We start from the raw sequence: 23170 nt of genomic DNA, 5'->3' as shown, positions 1-23170 counted from the left end.
GGCAGTCTCTTGTTTATATCTTTATTCAAGTTCATTTCAACTTTAATCATCAACAAATGTGAATTTGTAGCAGAAAGACCTTTAATTGGTCTAGGAACAATTGGTTTTTAATTTTAATTGTAATTTCAAAGTAATTAATCTCAGGGCTTATTAAGATAAATATGGAAGTTTTCAGGAGATAAAATGTTTGAAATAGATAGTTTAAGATTTCATTTGTTGGCAAATAAAAGAACAAGATTCCATAACTTGCAAGTATACTGTATAGAGTTCAAGATTTAATTTACTTGCAGGTACAACATCATCCCTACTGACCATTATAGAGTTATACTGTACACAGTTTAAGATTTAATTTACTTGCAGGTACAACATCAATCCTACTGACCGTGATAGAATAATGCTGTATACAGTTCAAGATTTAATTTACTTGCAGGTACAACATCAATCCTACTGACCGTGATAGAATAATGCTGTATACAGTTCAAGATTTAATTTACTTGCAGGTACAACATCAATCCTACTGACCGTGATAGAATAATGCTGTATACAGTTCAAGATTTAATTTACTTGCAGGTACAACATAAATCCTACTGACCGTGATAGAGTAATACTGTATACAGTTCAAGATTTAATTTACTTGCAGGTACAGCATCAATCCTACTGACCCTGATAGAGTAATACTGTATACAGTTCAAGATTTAATTTACTTGCAGGTACAACATAAATCCTACTGACCGTGATAGAGTAATACTGTATACAGTTCAAGATTTAATTTACTTGCAGGTACAGCATCAATCCTACTGACCCTGATAGAGTAATACTGTATACAGTTCAAGATTTAATTTACTTGCAGGTACAACATCAATCCTACTGACCATTAAAGAGTCATACTGTATACAGTTCAATATTTAATTTACTTTGCAGGTACAACATCATCCCTACTGACCATTAAAGAGTCGTACTGTATACAGTTCAAGATTTATTTTACTTGCAGGTACAACATCAATCCTACCAACCATGACAGAAGTCTACAGAGGGCCTTTTGGTGAAAAGGTTCACCTGATTCATACCAACCTGTATGGATGTGTATCAAGGATACCAAGTGATTTTAGCAGTAACCCAAACCTTTGTCATCTGGTGTGGACAGGAGCAGATGGACAAAAAACTAAAATGAATGTTTACCATCGACTTAGGTGGTTTCGATGTGAGGTATTATCATTTGACCTTTGACTTTGAAAGTTTCAATTTTTATACGACCGCAAAAAAATTTTGAGGTCGTATATTGGTATGACGTTGGCGTCGTCGTCGTCGTCCGGCGTCGTCGTCGTCCGGCGTCGTCGTCCGAATACACAATGGTTTTCGCACTCTAACTTTAGTTTAAGTGAATGGATCTCTATGAAATTTCACCATAAGGTTCAATACCACAATAGGAAGGTGGGGATTGATTTTGGGGGTTATGATACCAACAGTTAAGGAATTAGGGGCCAAAAAGGGGCCGAAAATAAGCATTTTTGTAACTTCCAGACATAACTTGTGTGTTAGCATATGGATCTCTTTGACATTGTACCACAAGATTCCATATCACAAAGGGTCAATGCTGGGATTGATTTTGGGGTTAATTGCCTCAAAATTTTAGGAATAAGGGGCCAAAAGGGGGCAAAAAACAAGCATTTTTCTAGTTTCATGACAATAACTTGTGTGTAAGTGTATGGATCTTTCTGAAATTTTACTACAAGGTTCCATTTCACAAAGGGAAAGCTGGAATTGAGTGTTGTGGTAATTGCCCAAAACGTTTAGTAATAAGGGGCCTAAAAAGGGGTTTAAAATAAGCATTTTTTAGTTTCTAGACAATAACTTGTGTTCAAGTGTATGGATCTCTCTAAAATTGTATTACAAGGTACCATACCACAAAGGCAAGGCTGTTATTGAGCTTGGTTTGGGGGGAAAGGGGGGTGGGGGTGATGAATCATAAGGGGGGCGGGGGTCAAAAAAGGGGTAATTTTTTTTTTTCCTTTTTTTTTTGTTTAAAATTTACATTTTAAGTTAGTTATTTTTTATCACGAAGAGAAAGTAGGAATTGAGTTTTGGGGTTAATTGCTCAAACATTTATGAATAAGGGGCCAAATATTGGTCAAAAATAAGGATTTTTTTAGTTTGCAACAAAAACTTGTGTTCAAGTGTATGGATCTCTGTGAAATTGTATTGCAATGTACCATACCACAAATTGAAGGTTGTGATTGAGGTGGGGGATGATGAATCAAAAGGGGGTTGAAAAATGTGTGGGAGGAAGGATTTTTTTTTTTTCTTTTTTTTTCTTTAAAATTTTCCATTTAAAGATGGTTGTTTCAGATTTATATATGAAAGAAAATAATAATGATACGGTTATATATCATGAGGAATTGAAATTTAAAATTATGTATATTGGAAATTTAAGTTACATTGGAAAGTAATAATTGGCTTTGGGGGGGGGGGGGGTTATGGCTCTAATGTTTAAGGAATAAGGGGAAAAAAGGTTAAAAAACAAGGGTTTCCATTTTAATAGACAAATAATTGAGTAAAGAACATTATTTAAAAGCAGTGTAAGGTTGGTAATTCAAACTCATTTAAATATCTCATCTACACTGCTTTTAAATTATGTAAATTGGAAATTTGCCAATAACTTTATTGTTAATAAATGCATTGGAAATTTGCCAACAATTTTAGTGTAATAAACTTCATTGGAAATTTGCCAATATAAAATTTTGCTGATGAAGGTTATTTGTTTACCTTTAGCCTTGACTATGAAGTCATTTTCTATTTTTATAGCTTATGATGTAGATGAATTATTTAATACTTTTATGATGTGTTTAAATGGGGTTTTATCATGTTTATGGTTGCAAATTTATTGTTTTAGTATAATAAACTCCATTTAAAATTTGCCAATAAAAAAAATTTTTGTTTATTTTTAGCTATGATTATGATGTCATTTTCTATTTTACTTTTATGGTTGCAAAGAAATTTTTATTTTTAGATATTACTGTTAAATGATGCTGATTAAGGTTTTTGCTATGTTTAGCCATGACTATGATGTCATTTTCTATTTTAATATCTTTATGATGTATTTAAATGGGCTTTTATGGTTACAAAGGAATTTTATTTTTAGATATTACTTTAAATGTTGCTGATTAAGGATTTTTGTTTATTTTTAGCCATGACTATGATGTCACTTTCTATTTTAATACCTTTATGATGTATTTAAATGGGCTCCCATGTATTTAGATTTTTGATTATTTATACATGTTACCAAATTGGTCCACATTGAACAAAAACGGTCCAAATTTCAACTTTATTACATTACATCAAACATTGAATTCTACATATTCTTTGATATATTGAAATTAACAAACAATTTAGTTTATGGATATTCCACCATAATAGGTAAATTAAATTTTTTCCAGTTCTTACACCACATTCATCCTGTGTCAGAAACCTATGCTGTGTCAAATATTTAATGACAATCCAAAGTCATAGCTGTATCAAGCTTGAATTTTGTGTCCATACTTGCCCCAACTGTTCAGGGTTCGACCTCTGCGGTCGTATCAAGCTGCGCCCCAGCGAAGCATTTTATTGCAGGTTATTTTTCATCACATCATATTATGCTGTGCAACCATTTCCTGTTTCGGATAGTTTGAAATTTTACAACACTCATTGTACATGTACTACGCAACTTTGTCGTCAAAGTTTTCTTGAATTCAAAGAAAGAAAATGATAAATTATGATTCAGTATACATGTTACCTCAATCAATTGCATGCAAGACCTGGAATTGCTCTTGTTCAGATATCAAAAGCAATTGATACGTTGTTAATAAGTTTCCATGGGAGATAACCTAAAACATTATTCTTTTGAATATAGAAGACTTTTCGAAAGATAAACTGATTATCTACCATGGAAACTTCCTAACAACGTATTGTAATTTCACACATATTTTACTGAATATAAAATGTTTTAATTCAAATGATGTCTGATTCTTATGAATATAGAAGACTTTTCGAAAGAAAAATTGTATGAAAACTTAGTTTGGACATTTTTATAGCAATTCAAAATTACTAACTATCACCTGTAGCATGACAATAACAATAAAATTTCTATACAAACTGTTAGACTAATTTTTCATAATAACATTGAAGTGGATTTAAAATCTTATAGGATTGTAAGTATGCTTTATTTTATCACCTTGCAGTTTCACGACTTGACTGTGGTTTTCTACAGCAGTTTGTTCAAATTTCTGACCAGTTGAACAGTTTGGTTTTATAAAACAAATTGCAATTTGGTCAGAATTTTGAATAAGTTGCAATAGGTGGAGAGCAACACTTACAGTCAAGTCACAGTAATGAATGTTAAGGTTTGTTGTCTTGCCCATTTCTCAGGTACTAAAAGCAATAGGTCAAGTATGTTTGGTGAATGGAATTATTTAAAGATGTGCATATTCATGGTTACCTTTTTGTTATTTTCATGGATCTTGATAATGTTAAGTTTATGTATTTTTATTTGAAACTTTATAATTTTGAGTTGTACAATGTAAACTATTTTCAAACCTACCCGAAGTCAATTCCTTTTTATGACAGTGGAAATTTTGATTATACCCATTAAACATTGAATTTTTCCTAAATGTATAATAATGAGTGGGATATAATTTGCAGAACATTCCATGTTCCTTCTTGTTTGCCTGTGATTTGAGGCTTCCCAAACATTCCATAGATGTATACAATATTTGTACATTGTAGGAAAATATTGTAGGAGCTTAAGAAACAGAGAGAAAAGCAAGGCTTACATGCTTTTCTCCTGTTTTGTAGGGAGTACAAATAAATTTAATATTTTTTTTATCCTGCAATTTAGCAATTACACTTAAACTTATTTCTTACTTCCCAAAAGTTGATTATTTTTTTAATTAAATTGATACCACTTAAACACAGATTCTATGAGGACCCCAAATTGAACTGTAATGCTAACAATAATTTAGATATAACTGCTCACTCTCTACAGAAGTAGGATACTATTTGTATATCTCTTTGTGTTATATGTACACCTGTATAGTAGAAAGGTAGACTGCTGGATAAATATGTACATATGTTAAATAACCATAGAATCTTGAACATGTGCTATATTAACATGATTAACATAGATTTATGAACATATGTTAACCAAATAACCATAGAATTATGTACATATGTTAAATCGCCATATAATTATGTACATATGTTAAATCGCCATAGAATTATGTACATATGTTAGATTACCATAGAATTATGTACATATGTTATGATACCATGATTTGACCATAGAATTATGAACATATTCTATATTACCATAGAATTATGTACATTTGTTATATGACAATAGAATTATGAAGATAATAAATTATTGGTTATTTCCACTGGCTGACTTGTGTTTACTGTTACAGAATACACAATCCAAGATAAAAAAGTTCACCAGTATGAATAAGGAGCTGAAAGCTGAGATACTGAGAGCAATGGGAAAATTTATCAACAAAGGATGGTCGTTTACTGAACCAACTTTTCATCCTCTGGTAAGAATCTGTTCAATAAAAAAGGGGCTCATGAGAGCCTGATATCGCTCACCTGGCTGTAATTTCAGTTTCAGGCATTTGACTTATTTGTAGATCTTACTTTGCTGAACAATTTTGTCATTTACACTTTCTCTCTTTCTATAATAATATTAAAGATAATACATAGCCCAAAACTGTAAAATTTCCTAAAAATTAACTTTTTCTGGACAGTAACCCAACAATAAGTTGTCCTATTGGTCTGAAGAATACTTGACAGGTAGATCTAAACCTGTTTAACACTTTCATCTATGTCAGTTTTGCTCTTACTGCTTTAGTTTTTGAGATGAAAGCCAAAAACTTCATTTGACCCCTATGTTCTATTTTTAGAAACTGCCGCATGTTTTTGAATGGATCAAATCCCTGAATACAATCTATAAACTAGATACCCTAAGGAACATTCAATTAAAGTTTTTAAGTATTTGGCAAAGTAGTTTCAGAGAAGAAGATTTTTGAAAAAGTAATGGGACTTTCACAAAAAATGTTAAAAAAAAAGTTTTTTAAAAGGTCAATAACTCCTCAAGGGGTCAATTGACTATTTTGATCATGTTGACTTATTTGTAGATCTTACTTAGCTGAACATTTATTATCATTTATACTTTCTCTCCATCTATTATAATATTAAAGAAAGTAACCAAAAACAGTAAAATTTAATAAAAATAAACTATTTCCAACAGTAACCCAACAATGTGTTGTTGAACTCGTCTGAAAATTTCATAACAGAAAGATCATAACCCATTTATCACTTTAATTCTCTTTCACTTTTGATCTAACTGCTGTAGTTTTTGTCCCCTATGTTCTATTTTTAGCCATGGTGGCCATGTTTGTTGACAGATCAAAACTTCGGATACAATTTATAAACTAGATACCCTAAGGAGCATTCAGTTAAAGTTTGGAAGTATTTGGCCCAGTAGTTTCAGAGAAGACTTGCACAAAAAAATGTAAAAAATAAACGTTTCAAGGGCAATAACTCCTTAAGGAGTCAATTGACTATTTTGATCATTTTACTTATTTGTAGATCTTAATGAGCTGAACATTTTTGCTATTTACACTTTCTCACTATCTATTATAATATTAAAGATAATAACCAAAAACAGTAAAATTTCATAAAAATAAACTATTTCGGACAGTTTCCCTACATTGGGTGGTCCAATTGATCTGAAAATTTCATAGCAAATAGATCTTGACTTATTCATCACTTTAACTCCATGTCACTTTTGCTCTAACTGCTATAGTTTTGAGATAAAAGCCAAAAACTGCATTTAACCCCTATGTTCTATTTTTAGCCATGGCAGCCATGTTTGTTAATGGATCAAAACTTCTGATACAATTTATAAACCAGCTACCCTAAGGAACATTCAGTTAAAGTTTAGAAGTATTAGCAGACATGTGACAGAGTTGTCAAGCCACAACTGGAGATTTGGAAATTTTCAGCTGGAGTTTGGGCTTCATAACTGGAGATTTTTTATCGACCTATTTATTGACGTACGCAATGGTTTTTTTGTGTGTTTAAACTGCATATCTTCTTTTTTTTTGTTTGTTAAAAGAACAATAATTCGATACCTTTCAACAACTCCATATCCATTTTTACTTGATAAAAATAGAAGATAAGGGGTTTTCAAATATTTATTCATTATATATAATTCAAGATAAAGCGATCAGCCATCATACATAGTTGGCAGAAAGTACCCCTGATATAGCTACATTGTCAACTTTGGTACCACTACTGAACATGCTTGTAACAGAAGGTGTTAAATTGAAAGTGTTGTAGGCTTGCTGGTGGGTAGCTGTCCCCATAAGTTTGGTCAAATCATTAGGGCCACCACAGTCAGCTTTGCATGAAGTGTAGTAAGCATGGTCTTGACCCTTGGTACTGGATCTGCATCATTTGAAATCAGATCTCCAGGCAGAGTTGAATTTGGCTAGATACTTGGTCTTCTTTTATTTGCTGCTGGGGTATTTGGTGATATAAAAATACGGTTTGCATTTTGTCAAATTCTAAAATTTTAGAATAGTCCAAGACAACAGTACTTATATAGGTATTCCATTGGCTTGGATAGAAAACAAGCCATAAATATCATATTTGAGTTGATTTCATTTGTCTTTGAGGTTCAGTAAATGTTCCATGTTTTCAAGTTTCAACAGCATCAAATTAAATCGTTGTTTATACAACTTGTACAATTTAATCCTTTGTCAGTATTTCACTTTTAATCAACCTGGCTTGTGTCTTAAACTAGCTAGTTGATCACTAGGTAATTGCCTATTATCTTTTATTTATTGTTGTATATACAGTTTAATCCTAAACACCTCAGGCTAATTTCGCCTATTTAATTTTTGACACAAAATCCATTGCAGGAAACTTCCGTTTTTTCGGACTTTTCCCATATCAATTTCGAGTTTCTCGGACTTTTTCTCTGTCCGTATCGATTTTGTAAACAAAAATGTCTAATGAAAATTTTACGAGGTTGACATTTTCAAAAAGCGGAAGATTTCAAATTTTAACGGGAGGGACGGAAGAGGGTCTGAAAAGCGGGAGATTTTGACTCCCGCCGGAAGAATCACATGTATGTATTAGGCCCAGTAGTTTCAGAGGAGAAGATTTTTAAATGTTAGCAAACATGATGAACAAATTGTGTAAAATTGTCCTTAAAGGGCAATAACTCCTTAAAGGGTCAATTGACAATTTTAGTCATATAAACTTTTTTGCTGCTTACAGTTTATCTTTATCTTCAATAATATTCAAGATAATAACCAAAAACTGCAAATTTCCTTAAAATAACCAATTTAGTGGCAGCAACCCAACAATGGGTTGTTTTGATTCGTCTGAAAATTTCAGGGCTGATAGATCTTGACCTATTGAACATTTTTACCCCGGTCAGATTTGCTCTAAATGCTTTAGTTTTTGAGATATAAGCCAACAACTGCATTTTACCCCTATGTTCTATTTTAGCCATGGCGGCCATGTTTGTTGATGGATCAAAACTTCGGATACAATTTATTAACTAGATACACTAAGAAATATTCAGTTAAAGTTTGAAGGTATTTGGCCCAGTAGTTTCAGAGTAGAAGATTCTTGAAATAGTTTACGACGACAGACAACGACGACGACAGACGACGACAGACGCCAAGTGATGGAATAAGCTCACATGGGGCCCTTCAGGCCTCGGTGAGCTAAAAAGTATAACAAAAATACCCAATTCCAAGGCAAATTCAAAAAGGAGAAGTCCATAAAAACTGACAAAATCAAATGCTATCAATCGACGGAACAAGTGAAAAACAACTGCCATATTCCTGACTTGGTACAGGCATTTTCCTAAGAAAATTGTAGGTTTAACCTGGTTTTATAGCTAGCTAATCCTCCCTCTTGTATGACAGTTGTTTATAGTGCCGTAATATGATTTTCGTTGATTTTTACCCTGTCAAAAAGCGAGACATGTGTATGCTGTTCTGGTGTCAGCAGCGGCGGCGGCGTCAACAATGTATTAGTTTGTGATTAGGTCTAGTTTATGGTGAAACATCTAGTGGTAGGTCAATGATATTTGGTATGCAGTTGTATTAGCATTGGCATATCTCATTTCCATGGAGATTGTTTGGTCCTGCCCCCTCAATCATGGTCTATTGACTTTGAAACTTTTGCTTAGTTTACAAGTATAAAGGAGTAGGGGCATTAAGGCCCGGTTTTGGCCCAAGAAAATGAAATGTTTGACAGCTATTTTGAATTGGCACATAATGTTTAAAATTGCATAGGGTCAAGCAACATAAATGAAAAACATAAAGCTTTTTATACGACCGCAAAAATTGAAAATTTTTTGGTCGTATATTGGTATGACGTTGGCGTCGTCGTCGTCGTCGTCGTCGTCGTCGTCTGGCGTCGTCCGGCGTCGTCCGAAGACACATTGGTTTTCGCACTCTAACTTTAGTTTAAGTGAATGGATCTCCATGAAATTTTACCATAAGGTTCAATACCACGAAAGGAAGGTTGGGATTGATTTTGGGGGTTATGGTACCAACAGTTAAGGAATTAGGGGCCAAAAAGGGGCCAAAAATAAGCATTTTTGTAACTTCCAGACAATAACTTGTGTGTAAGTGTATGGATCTCTCTGACATTGTACCACAAGGTTCCATATCACAAAGGGAAGGCTGTAATTGATTTTGGGGGTAATTGCCTCAAAATTTTAGGAATTAGGGGCCAAAAAAGGGGCAAAAAACAAGCATTTTTCTAGTTTCATGACAATAACTTGTGTGTAAGTGTTTGGATATATCTGAAATTGTACTACAAGGTTCAATAGCACAAAGGGAAAGCTGGAATTGAGTTTGGAGGTAATTGCCCGAAACGTTTAGGAATTGGGGGCCAAAAATAAGCATTTTTCTAGTTTCCAGACAATAACTTGTGTTCAAGTGTATGGATCTCTCTGAAATTGTACTGCAAGGTACCATACCACAAAGGGAAGGCTGGGATTGAGTTTGGGGGTGATGAATCATAAGGGGGTTCAAAAAATTTGGGGGGGGATTCTTTTTTTTTCTTTTTTTCCTTTTTTTTTTCTTTTAAAATTTTCCATTTTAAGTTGGTTATTTCTGATTAATATTTAAAAGCAAATAATAATGATATGGTAGGAGATACACACCAAACAGGATGTGTAAATTATTATATAATAAGTATTGTGCAATAGCAAGAAATTTTCAATTGCACAGTATTGCACAATTGCAAGAAATCTTCAATTGCACAGTATTGCGCAATAGCAAGAAATCTTCAATTGCACAGTATTGCGCAATAGCAAGAAATATCCAATAGCACAATATTGCGCAATAGCAAGAAATTGTCAATTGTACAGTATTGCACAATAGCAAGAAATATTCAATTGCACAGTATTGTGCAAAAGAAGCTACTTCGTATAAATTGCTTATTTCTTGATCAATTTCAATGGGGTTTTATTCTTGAATTCTTGGGGTTCTTTGATATGCTGAATCTAACCGTGTATTAAGTTTTTGGATTTTGGGCCCCGTTTTTAAATTGGTCCACATTGAGGTCCAAAGGGTCCAAAATTTAACTTTGTTTGATTTCATCAAAAATTGAATTATTGGGGTTCTTTGATATGCCGAATCTAACCGTGTATTTAGATTCTTAATTTTTGGTTCCGTTTTCAAATTGGTCTACATTAAGGTCAAAAGGGTCCAAAATTAAACTTAGTTTGATTTTAACAAAAATTGAATTTTTAGGGTTCTTTGATTTGCTGAATCTAAACATGTATTTAGATTTTTGATTATGGGCCCAGTTTTCAAGTTGGTCCAAATCGGGGTCCAAAATTAAACTTTGTTTGATTTCAACAAAAATTGAATATATGGGGTTCTTTGATATGCTGAATCTAACCATGTATTTAGATTTTTTATTTTTGGGCCCTGTTATCAACTTTGTCCACATTGAGGTCAAAAGGGTCCAAAATTAAACTTTGTTTGATTTCATCAAAAATTGAATTCTTGGGGTTCTTTGATATGCTGAATCTAACCATGTATTTAGATTTTTTATTTGTGGACCCGCTATCAAATTGGTTCATATTGAGGTCAAAAGGGTCCAAAATTAAACTTTGTTTGATTTCATCAAAAATTGAATTATTGGGGTTCTTTGATATGCTGAATCTAACCATGTATTTAGATTTTTGATTTTTGGGCCCCGTTATCAACTTTGTCCACATTGAGGTCAAAAGGGTCCAAAATTAAACTTTGTTTGATTTCATCAAAAATTGAATTCTTGGGGTTCTTTGATATGCTGAATCTAACCATGTATTTAGATTTTTTATTTGTGGACCCGCTATCAAATTGGTTCATATTGAGGTCAAAAGGGTCCAAAATTAAACTTTGTTTGATTTCATCAAAAATTGAATTATTGGGGTTCTTTGATATGCCGAATCTAACCGTGTATTTAGATTTTTAATTTTGGGTCCCGTTTTTAAATTGGTCTACATTAAGGTCCAAAGGGTCCAAAATTAAACTTAGTTTGATTTTAACAAAAATTGAATTCTTGGGGTTCTTTGATATGCTGAATCTAAACATGTGTTTAGATTTTTGATTATGGGCCCAGTTTTCAAGTTGGTCCAAGTTGGGGTCCAAAATTAAACTTTGTTTGATTTCAACAAAAATTGAATATATGGGGTTCTTTGATATGCTGAATCTAAACATGTATTTAGATTTTAGATTTTTGGCCCAGTTTTCAAGTTGGTCCAAATTGGGGTCCAAAATTAAACTTTGTTTGATTTCAACAAAAATTGAATATATGGGGTTCTTTGATATGCTGAATCTTACCATGTATTTAGATTTTAGATTTGTGGGCCCGCTATCAAATTGGTTCATATTGAGGTCAAAAGGGTCTAAAATTAAACTTTGTTTGATTTCATCAAAAATTTAATTATTGGGGTTCTTTGATATGCCAAATCTAACTGTGTATTTAGATTTTTAATTTTGGGTCCCGTTTTTTAAATTGGTCTACATTAAGGTCCAAAGGGTCCAAAATTAAACTTAGTTTGATTTTAACAAAAATTGAATTTTTGGGGTTCTTTGATATGCTGAATCTAAACATGTATTTAGATTTTTGATTATGGGACCAGTTTTCAAGTTGGTCCAAGTTGGGGTCCAAAATTAAACTTTGTTTGATTTCAACAAAAATTGAATATATGGGGTTCTTTGATATGCTGAATCTAAACATGTTTTTAGATTTTAGATTTTTGGCCCAGTTTTCAAGTTGGTCCAAATTGGGGTCCAAAATTAAACTTTGTTTGATTTCAACAAAAATTGAATATATGGGGTTCTTTGATATGCTGAATCTTACCATGTATTTAGATTTTAGATTTGTGGGCCCGCTATCAAATTGGTTCATATTGAGGTCAAAAGGATCCAAAATTAAACTTTGTTTGATTTCATCAAAAATTGAATTATTGGGGTTCTTTGATATGCCAAATCTAACCGTGTTTTTAGATTTTTAATTTTGGGTCCCGTTTTTTAAATTGGTCTACATTAAGGTCCAAAGGGTCCAAAATTAAACTTAGTTTGATTTTAACAAAAATTGAATTCTTGGGGTACTTTGATATGCTGAATCTAAACATGTGTTTAGATTTTTATACGACCGCAAAAAAATTTTGTGGTCGTATATTGGTATGACGTTGTCGTCGTCGTCGTCGTCGTCGTCGTCGTCGTCGTCGTCCGGCGTCGTCGTCCGAATACACAATGGTTTTCGCACTCTAACTTTAGTTTAAGTGAATGGATCTCTATGAAATTTTACCATAAGGTTCAATACCACAATAGGAAGGTGGGGATTGATTTTGGGGGTTATGGTACCAACAGTTAAATAATTAGGGGCCAAAAAGGGGCCGAAAATAAGCATTTTTGTAACTTCCAGACATAACTTGTGTGTTATTGTATGGATCTCTTTGACATTGTACTACAAGATTCCATATCACAAAGGGTCGATGATGGGATTGATTTTGGGGTTAATTTCCTCGAAATTTTAGGAATAAGGGGCCAAAAGGGGGCAAAAAACAAGCATTTTTCTAGTTTCATGACAATAACTTGTGTGTAAGTGTATGGATCTTTCTGAAATTTTACTGCAAGGTTCCATTTCGCAAAGGGAAAGCTGGAATTGAGTTTTGTGGTAATTGCCCAAAACGTTTAGTAATAAGGGGCCTAAAAAGGGGTGAAAAATAAGCATTTTTTAGTTTCTAGACAATAACTTGTGTTCAAGTGTATGGATCTCTCTAAAATTGTATTACAAGGTACCATACCACAAAGGCAAGGCTGTTATTGAGCTTGGTTTGGGGGGGAAGGGGGGGGTGATGAATCATAGGGGGGGGGGTCAAAAAAGGGGTAATTATTTTTTTTCGTTTAAGGAATAAGGGGAAAAAAGGTTAAAAAACTAGGGTTTCCATTTTAATAGACAAATAATTGAGTAAAGAACATTATTTAAAAGCAGTGTAAGGTTGGTAATTCAAACTCATTTAAATATCTCACCTGCACTATGTTTGTATTATGTAAATTGGAAAGTTGCCAATTATTTTAGTATAATAAACTTCATTGGAAATTTGCCAATATAAAATTTTGCTGATGAAGGTTTTTTGTTTACCTTTAGTCTGACTATGATGTCATTTTCTATTTTAATAGCCTTATGATGTAGTTAAATTTTTTTTAATACTTTTATGATGTATTTTAATGCGCTTTTATGGTTGCAAATTTATTGTTTTAATATAATAAACTCCATTGGAAATTTACCAATAGTTTGTTTATTTTTAGCAATGACTATGATGTCATTTTCTATTTAATTTTAAGGTTACAAATTAATTTCAGTTTTAAATATTATTGTAAAATGTTTGCCCAAAACATTTATTAATAAGTGGCCAAAAAAGGGGGCAAAAATAAGTATTTTTTTAGTTTCCAGACATTAACTTGTGTTCAAGTGTATGGATTTCTCTGAAATTGTACTTAAAGGTACCATACCACAAAGGGAAGTGGGTCAAAAAATTTTGGGGGGGGGGGGGGGATTTTTTTTCCTTTTTTTTTTCTTTAAAATTTTCCATTTTAAGTTGGTTAATTCTGATCACAAAGAGAAAGTTGGAATTGAGTTTGGGGGATAATTGCTCAAATGTTTAGGAATAAGGGGCTAAAAAAGGGGTTAAAAATAAGCATTTTTTTTTAGTTTCCAACAATTAATTGTGTTTAAGTAATTGGATCTCTGTGAAATTGTACTGCAAGGTACCATACCACAAACTGAAGGCTGGGATTGAGTTTGGGGGGGCGTGATGTGTGAAAATTTTCCACTTAAAGTTGGTTAATTATTTCTGATTTAGATATAAAAGCAAATAATAATGATGTGGTTTGATTTTATCAAAAACTTAAATTGAAGTTATGTATATTGTAAATTTAGGTTACATTGGAATTTAAGAATTGGCTTTGGGGTAGGGTTATGGCTCAAACCTTTAAATAATAAGGGGAAAAAAGGTGAAAAAACAAGGGTTTCCAGGTTAATAGACAAATAAGTACAAAACATTATTTAAAAGCAGTGTAAGGTTGGTAATTCAAACTCATTTAAATATCTCACTTACACTGCTTTTAAATTATGTAAATTGGAAATTTGCCAATAACTTTATTGTTAATAAATGCATTGGAAATTTGCCAACAATTTTAGTATAATAAACTTCATTGGAAATTTGCCAATATAAAATTTTGCTGATGAAGGTTTTTTGTTTACCTTTAGCCTTGACTATGAAGTCATTTTCTATTTTTATAGCCTTATGATGTAGCTGAATTATTTAATACTTTTATGATGTGTTTAAATGGGGTTTTATGGTTGCAAATTTATTGTTTTAGTTTAATAAACTCCATTTAAAATTTGGTAATAAAAAAAAATTTTGTTTATTTTTAGCTATGATTATGATGTCATTTTCTATTTTACTTTTATGGTTGCAAAGAAATTTTTATTTTTAGATATTACTGTTAAATGATGCTGATTAAGGTTTTTGCTATGTTTAGCCATGACTATGATGTCATTTTCTATTTTAATATCTGTCATGATGTATTTAAATGGGCTTTTATGGTAACAAAGAATTTAATTTTAGATATTACTGTAAAATGTTGCTGATTAAGGATTTTGTTTATTTTTAGCCATGACTATGATGTCATTTTCTATTTTAATACCTTTATTATGTAATTTCCATTTTTAGATATTACTGTTAAATGATGCTGATTGAGGGTTTGAATGCTGGGATTGATTTTGGGGGTAATTGCCTCCAAATTTTAGGAATAAGGGGGCAAAAAACAAGCATTTTTCTAGTTTCATGACAATAACTTGTGTGTAAGTGTATGGATATTTATGAAATTGTACTACAAGGTTCCATATCACAAAGGGAAAGCTGGAATTGAGTTTGGGGGTACTTGCCCAAAACGTTTAGGAATAAGGGGCCAAAAATAAGCATTTTTCTAGTTTCCAGACAATAACTTGTGTTCAAGTGTATGGATCTCTCTGAAATTGTACTGCAAGGTACCATACCACAAAGGGAAGGCTGGGATTGTTTTTGGGGGTAATTGTCTCAAAATGTTAGGAATTAGGGGCCATAAAGGGGCAAAAAAACAAGCATTTTTCTAGTTTCAGGACAATAACTTGTGTGTAAGTGTATGGATCTTTATGACATTGTACTGCAAGGTTCCATATCACAAAGGGAAAGCTTGGTTTGAGTTTGGGGGTAATTGCCCTAAACTTTTAGCAATTTGGGGCCAAAAAGGTGCAAAAAACCCAAGCATTTTTCTAGTTTCCAGACAATAACTTGTGTTCAAGTGTATGGATCTCTCTGAAATTGTACTGCAAGGTACCATACCACAAAGGGAAGGCTGGGATTGAGTTTGGGGGTGATGAATCATAAGGGGGTTTCAAAAAATTTGGGGGGGGGGGATTTTTTTTTCCTTTTTTTTCTTTAAAATTTTCCATTTTAAATTGGTTATTTCTGATTTATATATAAAAGCAAATAATAATGATATGGTTTGAATAGGTAAATTAAAAAATTTTAAGTTCTTAGACTACTTTCATTCTGTGTGAGAAACCTATGCTGTTTCAAATATTTAATTACAATCCAAATTCAGTGCTGTATCAAGCTTGAATGTTGTGTCCATACTTGCCCCAACTGTTCAGGGTTCGACCTCTGCGGTCGTATCAAGCTGCGCCCCAGCGGAGCATTTTATTATCTGATGACGTCACAATTACGTCCTAATATATACCGTTTTCACAAAAACGATGAAAAATACAGAATTTATGCAGTTTTCCATCGTTATTTCCATTGTGGAAACATCGTGCGCAGCCAAGAAACATAAAAATAATTTATGAGAAGTTAAATTATAACTATTGACATAATCTCACCAAATATAAAGTTGTTTCTTGGGTGCGCACATACTTTTCCAATCTAAATTATACTTAAAATTTGATGAAAAACAAGGAAAATCAAGAAATTTTACAAAATATGCAAATTTAGTCATGGTTTGTTGCCATGGTAACTCGTTCAATGTGAAACTGGTTTTTATTTTCTGAATACCTTGTACCTTAGTCTAGTTTGTACAAATTTAAGAATATGTATGACAGCTTTTAAATTTGCAGTAATATTTGGGCTAAATAAGGGTCTTATTGCCCCTACTCCTTTGTGATTAGGTCAGTTTATGGGGAACCACTAGTGGTAGGTCAATGATATTTGGTATGCAGTTGTATAAGCATTGGCATATCTCATTTCCATGGAGATAATTTGCCCCCCCCCCCCCTCTCTCTCAGTCATGAAAATTTTGCTTTGTTTACATGTATTAGTTTGTGATTAGGTCAGTTTAAAGAGAACCATTAGTGGTAGGCCATTGTTAATTGGTATGCAGCTGTATAAGCATTAGCACATTTCATTCCCATGGAGAATATATGTCCCCTCCCCTCAGTCATGGTCTATTGACTTTGAAACTTTTACTTAGTTTACATGCATTAGTTTGTGATTAGATCAGTTTAAGATAAACCACTAATGTTAAGTCAATGATATTTTGCATGCATAAGTATTGGCATTTGCAAGTCTTGTTTCCATGGAGATTATATAGACCCACCCCCTCATCATGGTTTGTTGACTTTGAAACTTTTACATGGTTTACAAGTTAATGTTTGTGTTTAGGTTTGTTTAAAGGGAACAACTAATGATAAGTCAATGGTATCTCATTTCCATGGAGACTGTTTAGACATATACATTCAGTCATTGTTCATTGACTTTGAATATTTGCATAACTTACATGTTAAAGTATTGCTATTTTAATTTCAACATTTGCATTATCAAAATTACAAAAAGGCGAGACACATCTCTGTGTTAACAGTTTATATATTTACTTAACAATCACTAATTTGTTTCAGCCCATAAATTGAAATTGAATAAGGATTTCTTAATTTCTTCCCATTCTAAGAGAAGGGAGATATAGTAATACCAGTCTGTTCGTCCAGTCTTGTACGTGTTCATTAGTCTGCAATTCTTGCAAGATTTTGATGAAATTTGTATCAAAGATTTATATCAGAATGTCTCAGATGAGTTAAAAAATCAGTGCCGATCAACTGTTTTTTAAGGAGTTATGCCCTTAGAAATATAAATGATTAAAAATTGCATTGAAGGCCCTGAGGCACTCATTTCTTGTAGGATTGATATGAAATTTATATGAAGGTTAACTGGTTTATATCAGCAATGTCTGATGAGTTTGAAAGGCAACCCTGATCAGTTATTTTAACCGGAGTGATGCCCTTGGAAATGTAAATTCTATAGGAACTTACATGCATGGTAAGAGCTCTCAAGCCTACATTTCTTGTCAGATTTTATGAAATTCATATCAGTTATATTTTGGAAGAGTTCCAATTGCCTATCAACTATTTTTACAGGAATTATGTCCCTTTGAAATGTAAATTATATATCGAACTTTGCTTGTCAGCACTCTCAAACTTATATGAAGTTTTTATCAAATGTATTTATATCAGCGAGGTCTTCAGAGAGTAGTAGTTGTATGAAGTTGCCTTGAATTTTTCAATACTGTTTGTTATTCTGGGTCCTTGTCAAGAACTCCGAAATCAGCCAGTTTGCTCATTGTTTTATATGTTTACAGACTGGAGACCTAACATCTTCTGGTAACTTAGAGCAGTATATTAAATATAACCTCCAGAAAAAACAAAAGGACAAAAAGCAGACTGATAAAAAAGGCAGGAAGAAACAAGTAAAGAAAGATAAGAAACCTCTGCCATCATTTGATGCGTTCTCTGTCATTGATGTCTGTGTATTTGATAGAGGACTTGTGTTAGCTTTGAGTTATGGTGATCAACATGTACTCATGGTAAATATAAACATTTATTTTTTCAGCTTTTAGATGTGACTACTCTTGGCTTTATTCTAAGAATATTTTTTTAGAGCTGTCTGTGAAACTACTCTTCCCAATACACTCAGAATGTGTCTTTTAGAGCTCTCTGTGTGACTGCTCTCTCCAAAACTCTCAAAATATTGCTTTTAGAGCTGTCTAATGTGTGACTACTCTTGGCAATATTATAAGATTATTTTTTAGTGCTCTGAAAATACTCTTAGCAATACTTTCAGAATGTATCTTTTTGAGCTCTCTGTGAAGTGGCTCTCAGCAAAACTCTTGGAATGTTTCTTTTAGGGCTGCATGTCAGTGTGACCTCTCTCTGCAATTTACATTCATAATATTTCTTAAACATTTTTTGTACCCGCGCAATGCGTTACAGGGGACATAGAAATACCTTCTGTTCGTCTGTCTGGCCTGTCTTTTGAGCGCTCTCACGTAAACAATTCTTGCCAGATTTTTATGAAACTTATATCATAGGTTTATATCAGCAATGTCTTGGATGAGTTCGAAAATCAGTGCCATTCAATTATTTTTAAAGAGTTATGCCCCTTGGATACATTAATTATATGGAAAATTGCATGGTTAGCGCTCTCATTTGTTCAATTCTTGCCAGATATTTATTAAACTTATATCATAGGTTAATATTAGCAATGTCTTGGACACATTCGAAAGTCAGTGCAAATCAATCATTTTTATACGACCGCAAAAAATTTTTGAGGTCGTATATTGGTATGACGTTGGCGTCGTCGTCGTCGTCCGGCACCGTCGTCCGAATACACAATGGTTTTCGCACTCTAACTTTAGTTTAAGTGAATGGATCTCTATGAAATTTTACCATAAGGTTCAATACCACAATAGGAAGGTGGGGATTGATTTTGGGGGTTATGGTACCAACAGTTAAGGAATTAGGGGCCAAAAAGGGGCCGAAAATAAGCATTTTTGTAACTTCCTGACATAACTTGTGTGTTAGCATATGGATCTCTTTGACATTGTACCACAAGATTCCATATCACAAAGGGTCAATGCTGGGATTGATTTTGGGGTTAATTGCCTCAAAATTTTAGGAATAAGGGGCCAAAAGGGGGCAAAAAACAAGCATTTTTCTAGTTTCATGACAATAACTTGTGTGTAAGTGTATGGATCTTTCTGAAATTTTACTACAAGGTTCCATTTCACAAAGGGAAAGCTGGAATTGAGTGTTGTGGTAATTGCCCAAAACGTTTAGTAATAAGGGGCCTAAAAAGGGGTTTAAAATAAGCATTTTTTAGTTTCTAGACAATAACTTGTGTTCAAGTGTATGGATCTCTCTAAAATTGTATTACAAGGTACCATACCACAAAAGCAAGGCTGTTATTGAGCTTGGTTTGGGGGGAAAGGGGGGTGGGGGTGATGAATCATAAGGGGGGGCGGGGGTCAAAAAAGGGGTAATTTTTTTTTTTCCTTTTTTCTTTGTTTAAAATTTACATTTTAAGTTAGTTATTTTTTATCACGAAGAGAAAGTAGGAATTGAGTTTTGGGGTTAATTGCTCAAACATTTATGAATAAGGGGCCAAATATTGGTCAAAAATAAGGATTTTTTTAGTTTGCAACAAAAACTTGTGTTCAAGTGTATGGATCTCTGTGAAATTGTATTGCAATGTACCATACCACAAATTGAAGGTTGTGATTGAGGTGGGGGATGATGAATCAAAAGGGGGTTGAAAAAATGTGTGGGAGGTAGGATTTTTTTTTTTTCCTTTTTTTTTCTTTAAAATTTTCCATTTAAAGATGGTTGTTTCAGATTTATATATGAAAGAAAATAATAATGATACGGTTATATATCATGAGGAATTGAAATTTAAAATTATGTATATTGGAAATTTAAGTTACATTGGAAAGTAATAATTGGCTTGGGGGGGGGGGGGGGGGGGGGGGGTTATGGCTCTAATGTTTAAGGAATAAGGGGAAAAAAGGTTAAAAAACAAGGGTTTCCATTTTAATAGACAAATAATTGAGTAAAGAACATTATTTAAAAGCAGTGTAAGGTTGGTAATTCAAACTCATTTAAATATCTCATCTACACTGCTTTTAAATTATTCAAATTGGAAATTTGCCAATAACTTTATTGTTAATAAATGCATTGGAAATTTGCCAACAATTTTAGTGTAATAAACTTCATTGGAAATTTGCCAATATAAAATTTTGCTGATGAAGGTTTTTTGTTTACCTTTAGCCTTGACTATGAAGTCATTTTCTATTTTTATAGCCTTATGATGTAGTTGAATTATTTAATACTTTTATGATGTGTTTAAATGGGGTTTTATCATGTTTATGGTTGCAAATTTATTGTTTTAGTATAATAAACTCCATTTAAAATTTGCCAATAAAAAAAATTTTTGTTTATTTTTAGCTATGATTATGATGTCATTTTCTATTTTACTTTTATGGTTGCAAAGAAATTTTTATTTTTAGATATTACTGTTAAATGATGCTGATTAAGGTTTTTGCTATGTTTAGCCATGACTATGATGTCATTTTCTATTTTAATATCTGTTATGATGTATTTAAATGGGCTTTTATGGTTACAAAGGAATTTTATTTTTAGATATTACTATAAAATGTTGCTGATGCTGATTAAGGATTTTGTTTATTTTTAGCCATGACTATGATGTCATTTTCTATTTTAATACCTTTATGATGTAATTTCCATTTTTAGATATTTCTGTTAAATGATGCTGATTAAGGGTTTTTAGCTATGTTTAGCCATGACTATGATGTCATTTTCTATTTTAATATCTTTATGATGTATTTAAATGGGCTTTTATGGTTACAAAGGAATTTTATTTTTATACGCCCGTTTACGGAACGTATTATGGTATACCTCTGTCCGTCTGTCCGTCCGTCCGTCTGTCCATCCGTCGTCAACATGTCGGACATTAACTCAAAAATGCTTTAACCAATATGCATAAAACTTTGGTGAATTGTTTATATCTATTGACGTGAGCTCCCTTTCGTTTTTTATAAGTTTTAGATTTTACATTTCCGAGTTCTGGGGTTTAATTCATTAAAAAAGGGGATTTTCCAGTTTTCGGACAATAACTCAAGAATGCTTTCACCAACTTGCAAGAAATAGTGGTGAATTGTTTATATCTATTGACATGAGCTCCCTTTCGATTTTTATATATTTTAGATTTTACGTTTCCAAGTTACAGGGTTTTATTCATAAAAAAAGGGGGATTTTCCAGTTTTCGGACAAAAAATCAAAAATGCTTTCAGCAGTTCTTATGAAACTTTGGTGAATTGTTTATATCTATTGATGTAAGCTCCGTTTAGAATTTTATACATTTTACATTTTACATTTCTGAGTTATGGGGTTTTATTCATTAAAAAAGGGGGGATTTTCCAGTTTTCGGACAATAACTCAAAAATGCTGTCAGCAATTCTCATGAAACTTTGGTGAATTGTTTATATCTATTGATGTAAGCTCCCTTTACATTTTCATAAATTTCTAATATGACTATTATTACTGTTGAGAAATAATTGTACTTTAATTGTTTATAGTCTGACAACAGATTTACTAAGTATTGCGCAACAGCACAGTGTATTGCACAACAGCAAGAAATCTTTAATTGAATATACATGTAAATTCAATTCATATAACCAATTTCAAGTTCTTTGACTACATTTATTCAGAAACCTATAATATGTCAAATATTTGATACAATCCAAATTCAGACCTGTATCAAGCTTGAATATTGTGTCCATTTTTGCCCCAACTGTTCAGGGTTGGACCTCGGCGGGCGTATCCAGCTGCACTCAGCGAAGCAGTTTATTAGATATTACTTTAAATGTTGCTGATTAAGGATTTTTGTTTATTTTTAGCCATGACTATGATGTCACTTTCTATTTTAATACCTTTATGATGTATTTAAATGGGCTCCCATGTATTTAGATTTTTGATTATTTATACATGTTACCAAATTGGTCCACATTGAACAAAAACGGTCCAAATTTCAACTTTATTACATTACATCAAACATTGAATTCTACATATTCTTTGATATATTGAAATTAACAAACAATTTAGTTTATGGATATTCCACCATAATAGGTAAATTAAATTTTTTCCAGTTCTTACACCACATTCATCCTGTGTCAGAAACCTATGCTGTGTCAAATATTTAATGACAATCCAAAGTCATAGCTGTATCAAGCTTGAATTTTGTGTCCATACTTGCCCCAACTGTTCAGGGTTCGACCTCTGCGGTCGTATCAAGCTGCGCCCCAGCGAAGCATTTTATTACAAAAGTTATGCCCCTTGGAAACATTAATTGTATGGAAATTTGCATCGTTAGCGCTCTCATGTGTTTAATTCTTGACAGATTTTTATGAAACTTATAACATAGGTTTATGTTAGCTATTTCTTCGACGAGTTCGAAAATCAGTGCCGATCAATAATTTTTAAAAGTGTTATGCCCCTTGGAAATATTAATTATATGGAAAATTGCCCTATGAGCACGCTAATGTGTACAATTCTTGCCAGATATTTATGAAATTTATATTATAGGTTTATATCATCAATGTCTTTGACAAGTTCAAAAATCAGTGCTGATCAATTTTTTTTAAAAGAGTAATGCCCCTTGGAAATATTGATTATATGGAAAATTGCATTGTTAGCGCTCTCATATGTTCAACTCATGCCAGAA

At 32.6% G+C, this 23170-nt stretch overlaps 1 protein-coding gene across 2 annotated transcripts in view; it reads left to right on the top strand.

The window, feature by feature from the left end:
- Positions 1-23170, top strand: part of LOC127716401 (uncharacterized) — an 84865-nt gene that overhangs the window by 36219 nt on the left and 25476 nt on the right. For both annotated transcript variants that reach the window (XM_052222591.1, XM_052222592.1), the window contains exons 11-13: positions 992-1206; positions 5439-5564; positions 18234-18458. In XM_052222591.1, coding sequence (XP_052078551.1) covers positions 992-1206; positions 5439-5564; positions 18234-18458 — 566 coding nt within the window. The remainder of the gene's footprint in view (positions 1-991; positions 1207-5438; positions 5565-18233; positions 18459-23170) is intronic.

Source organism: Mytilus californianus, unplaced genomic scaffold, assembly GCF_021869535.1.
Source record: "Mytilus californianus isolate M0D057914Y unplaced genomic scaffold, xbMytCali1.0.p SCAF_9, whole genome shotgun sequence".
Classification (NCBI taxonomy): Eukaryota; Metazoa; Mollusca; class Bivalvia; order Mytilida; family Mytilidae; genus Mytilus; species Mytilus californianus.
This window is presented reverse-complemented; position numbering and strand designations above follow the sequence as displayed.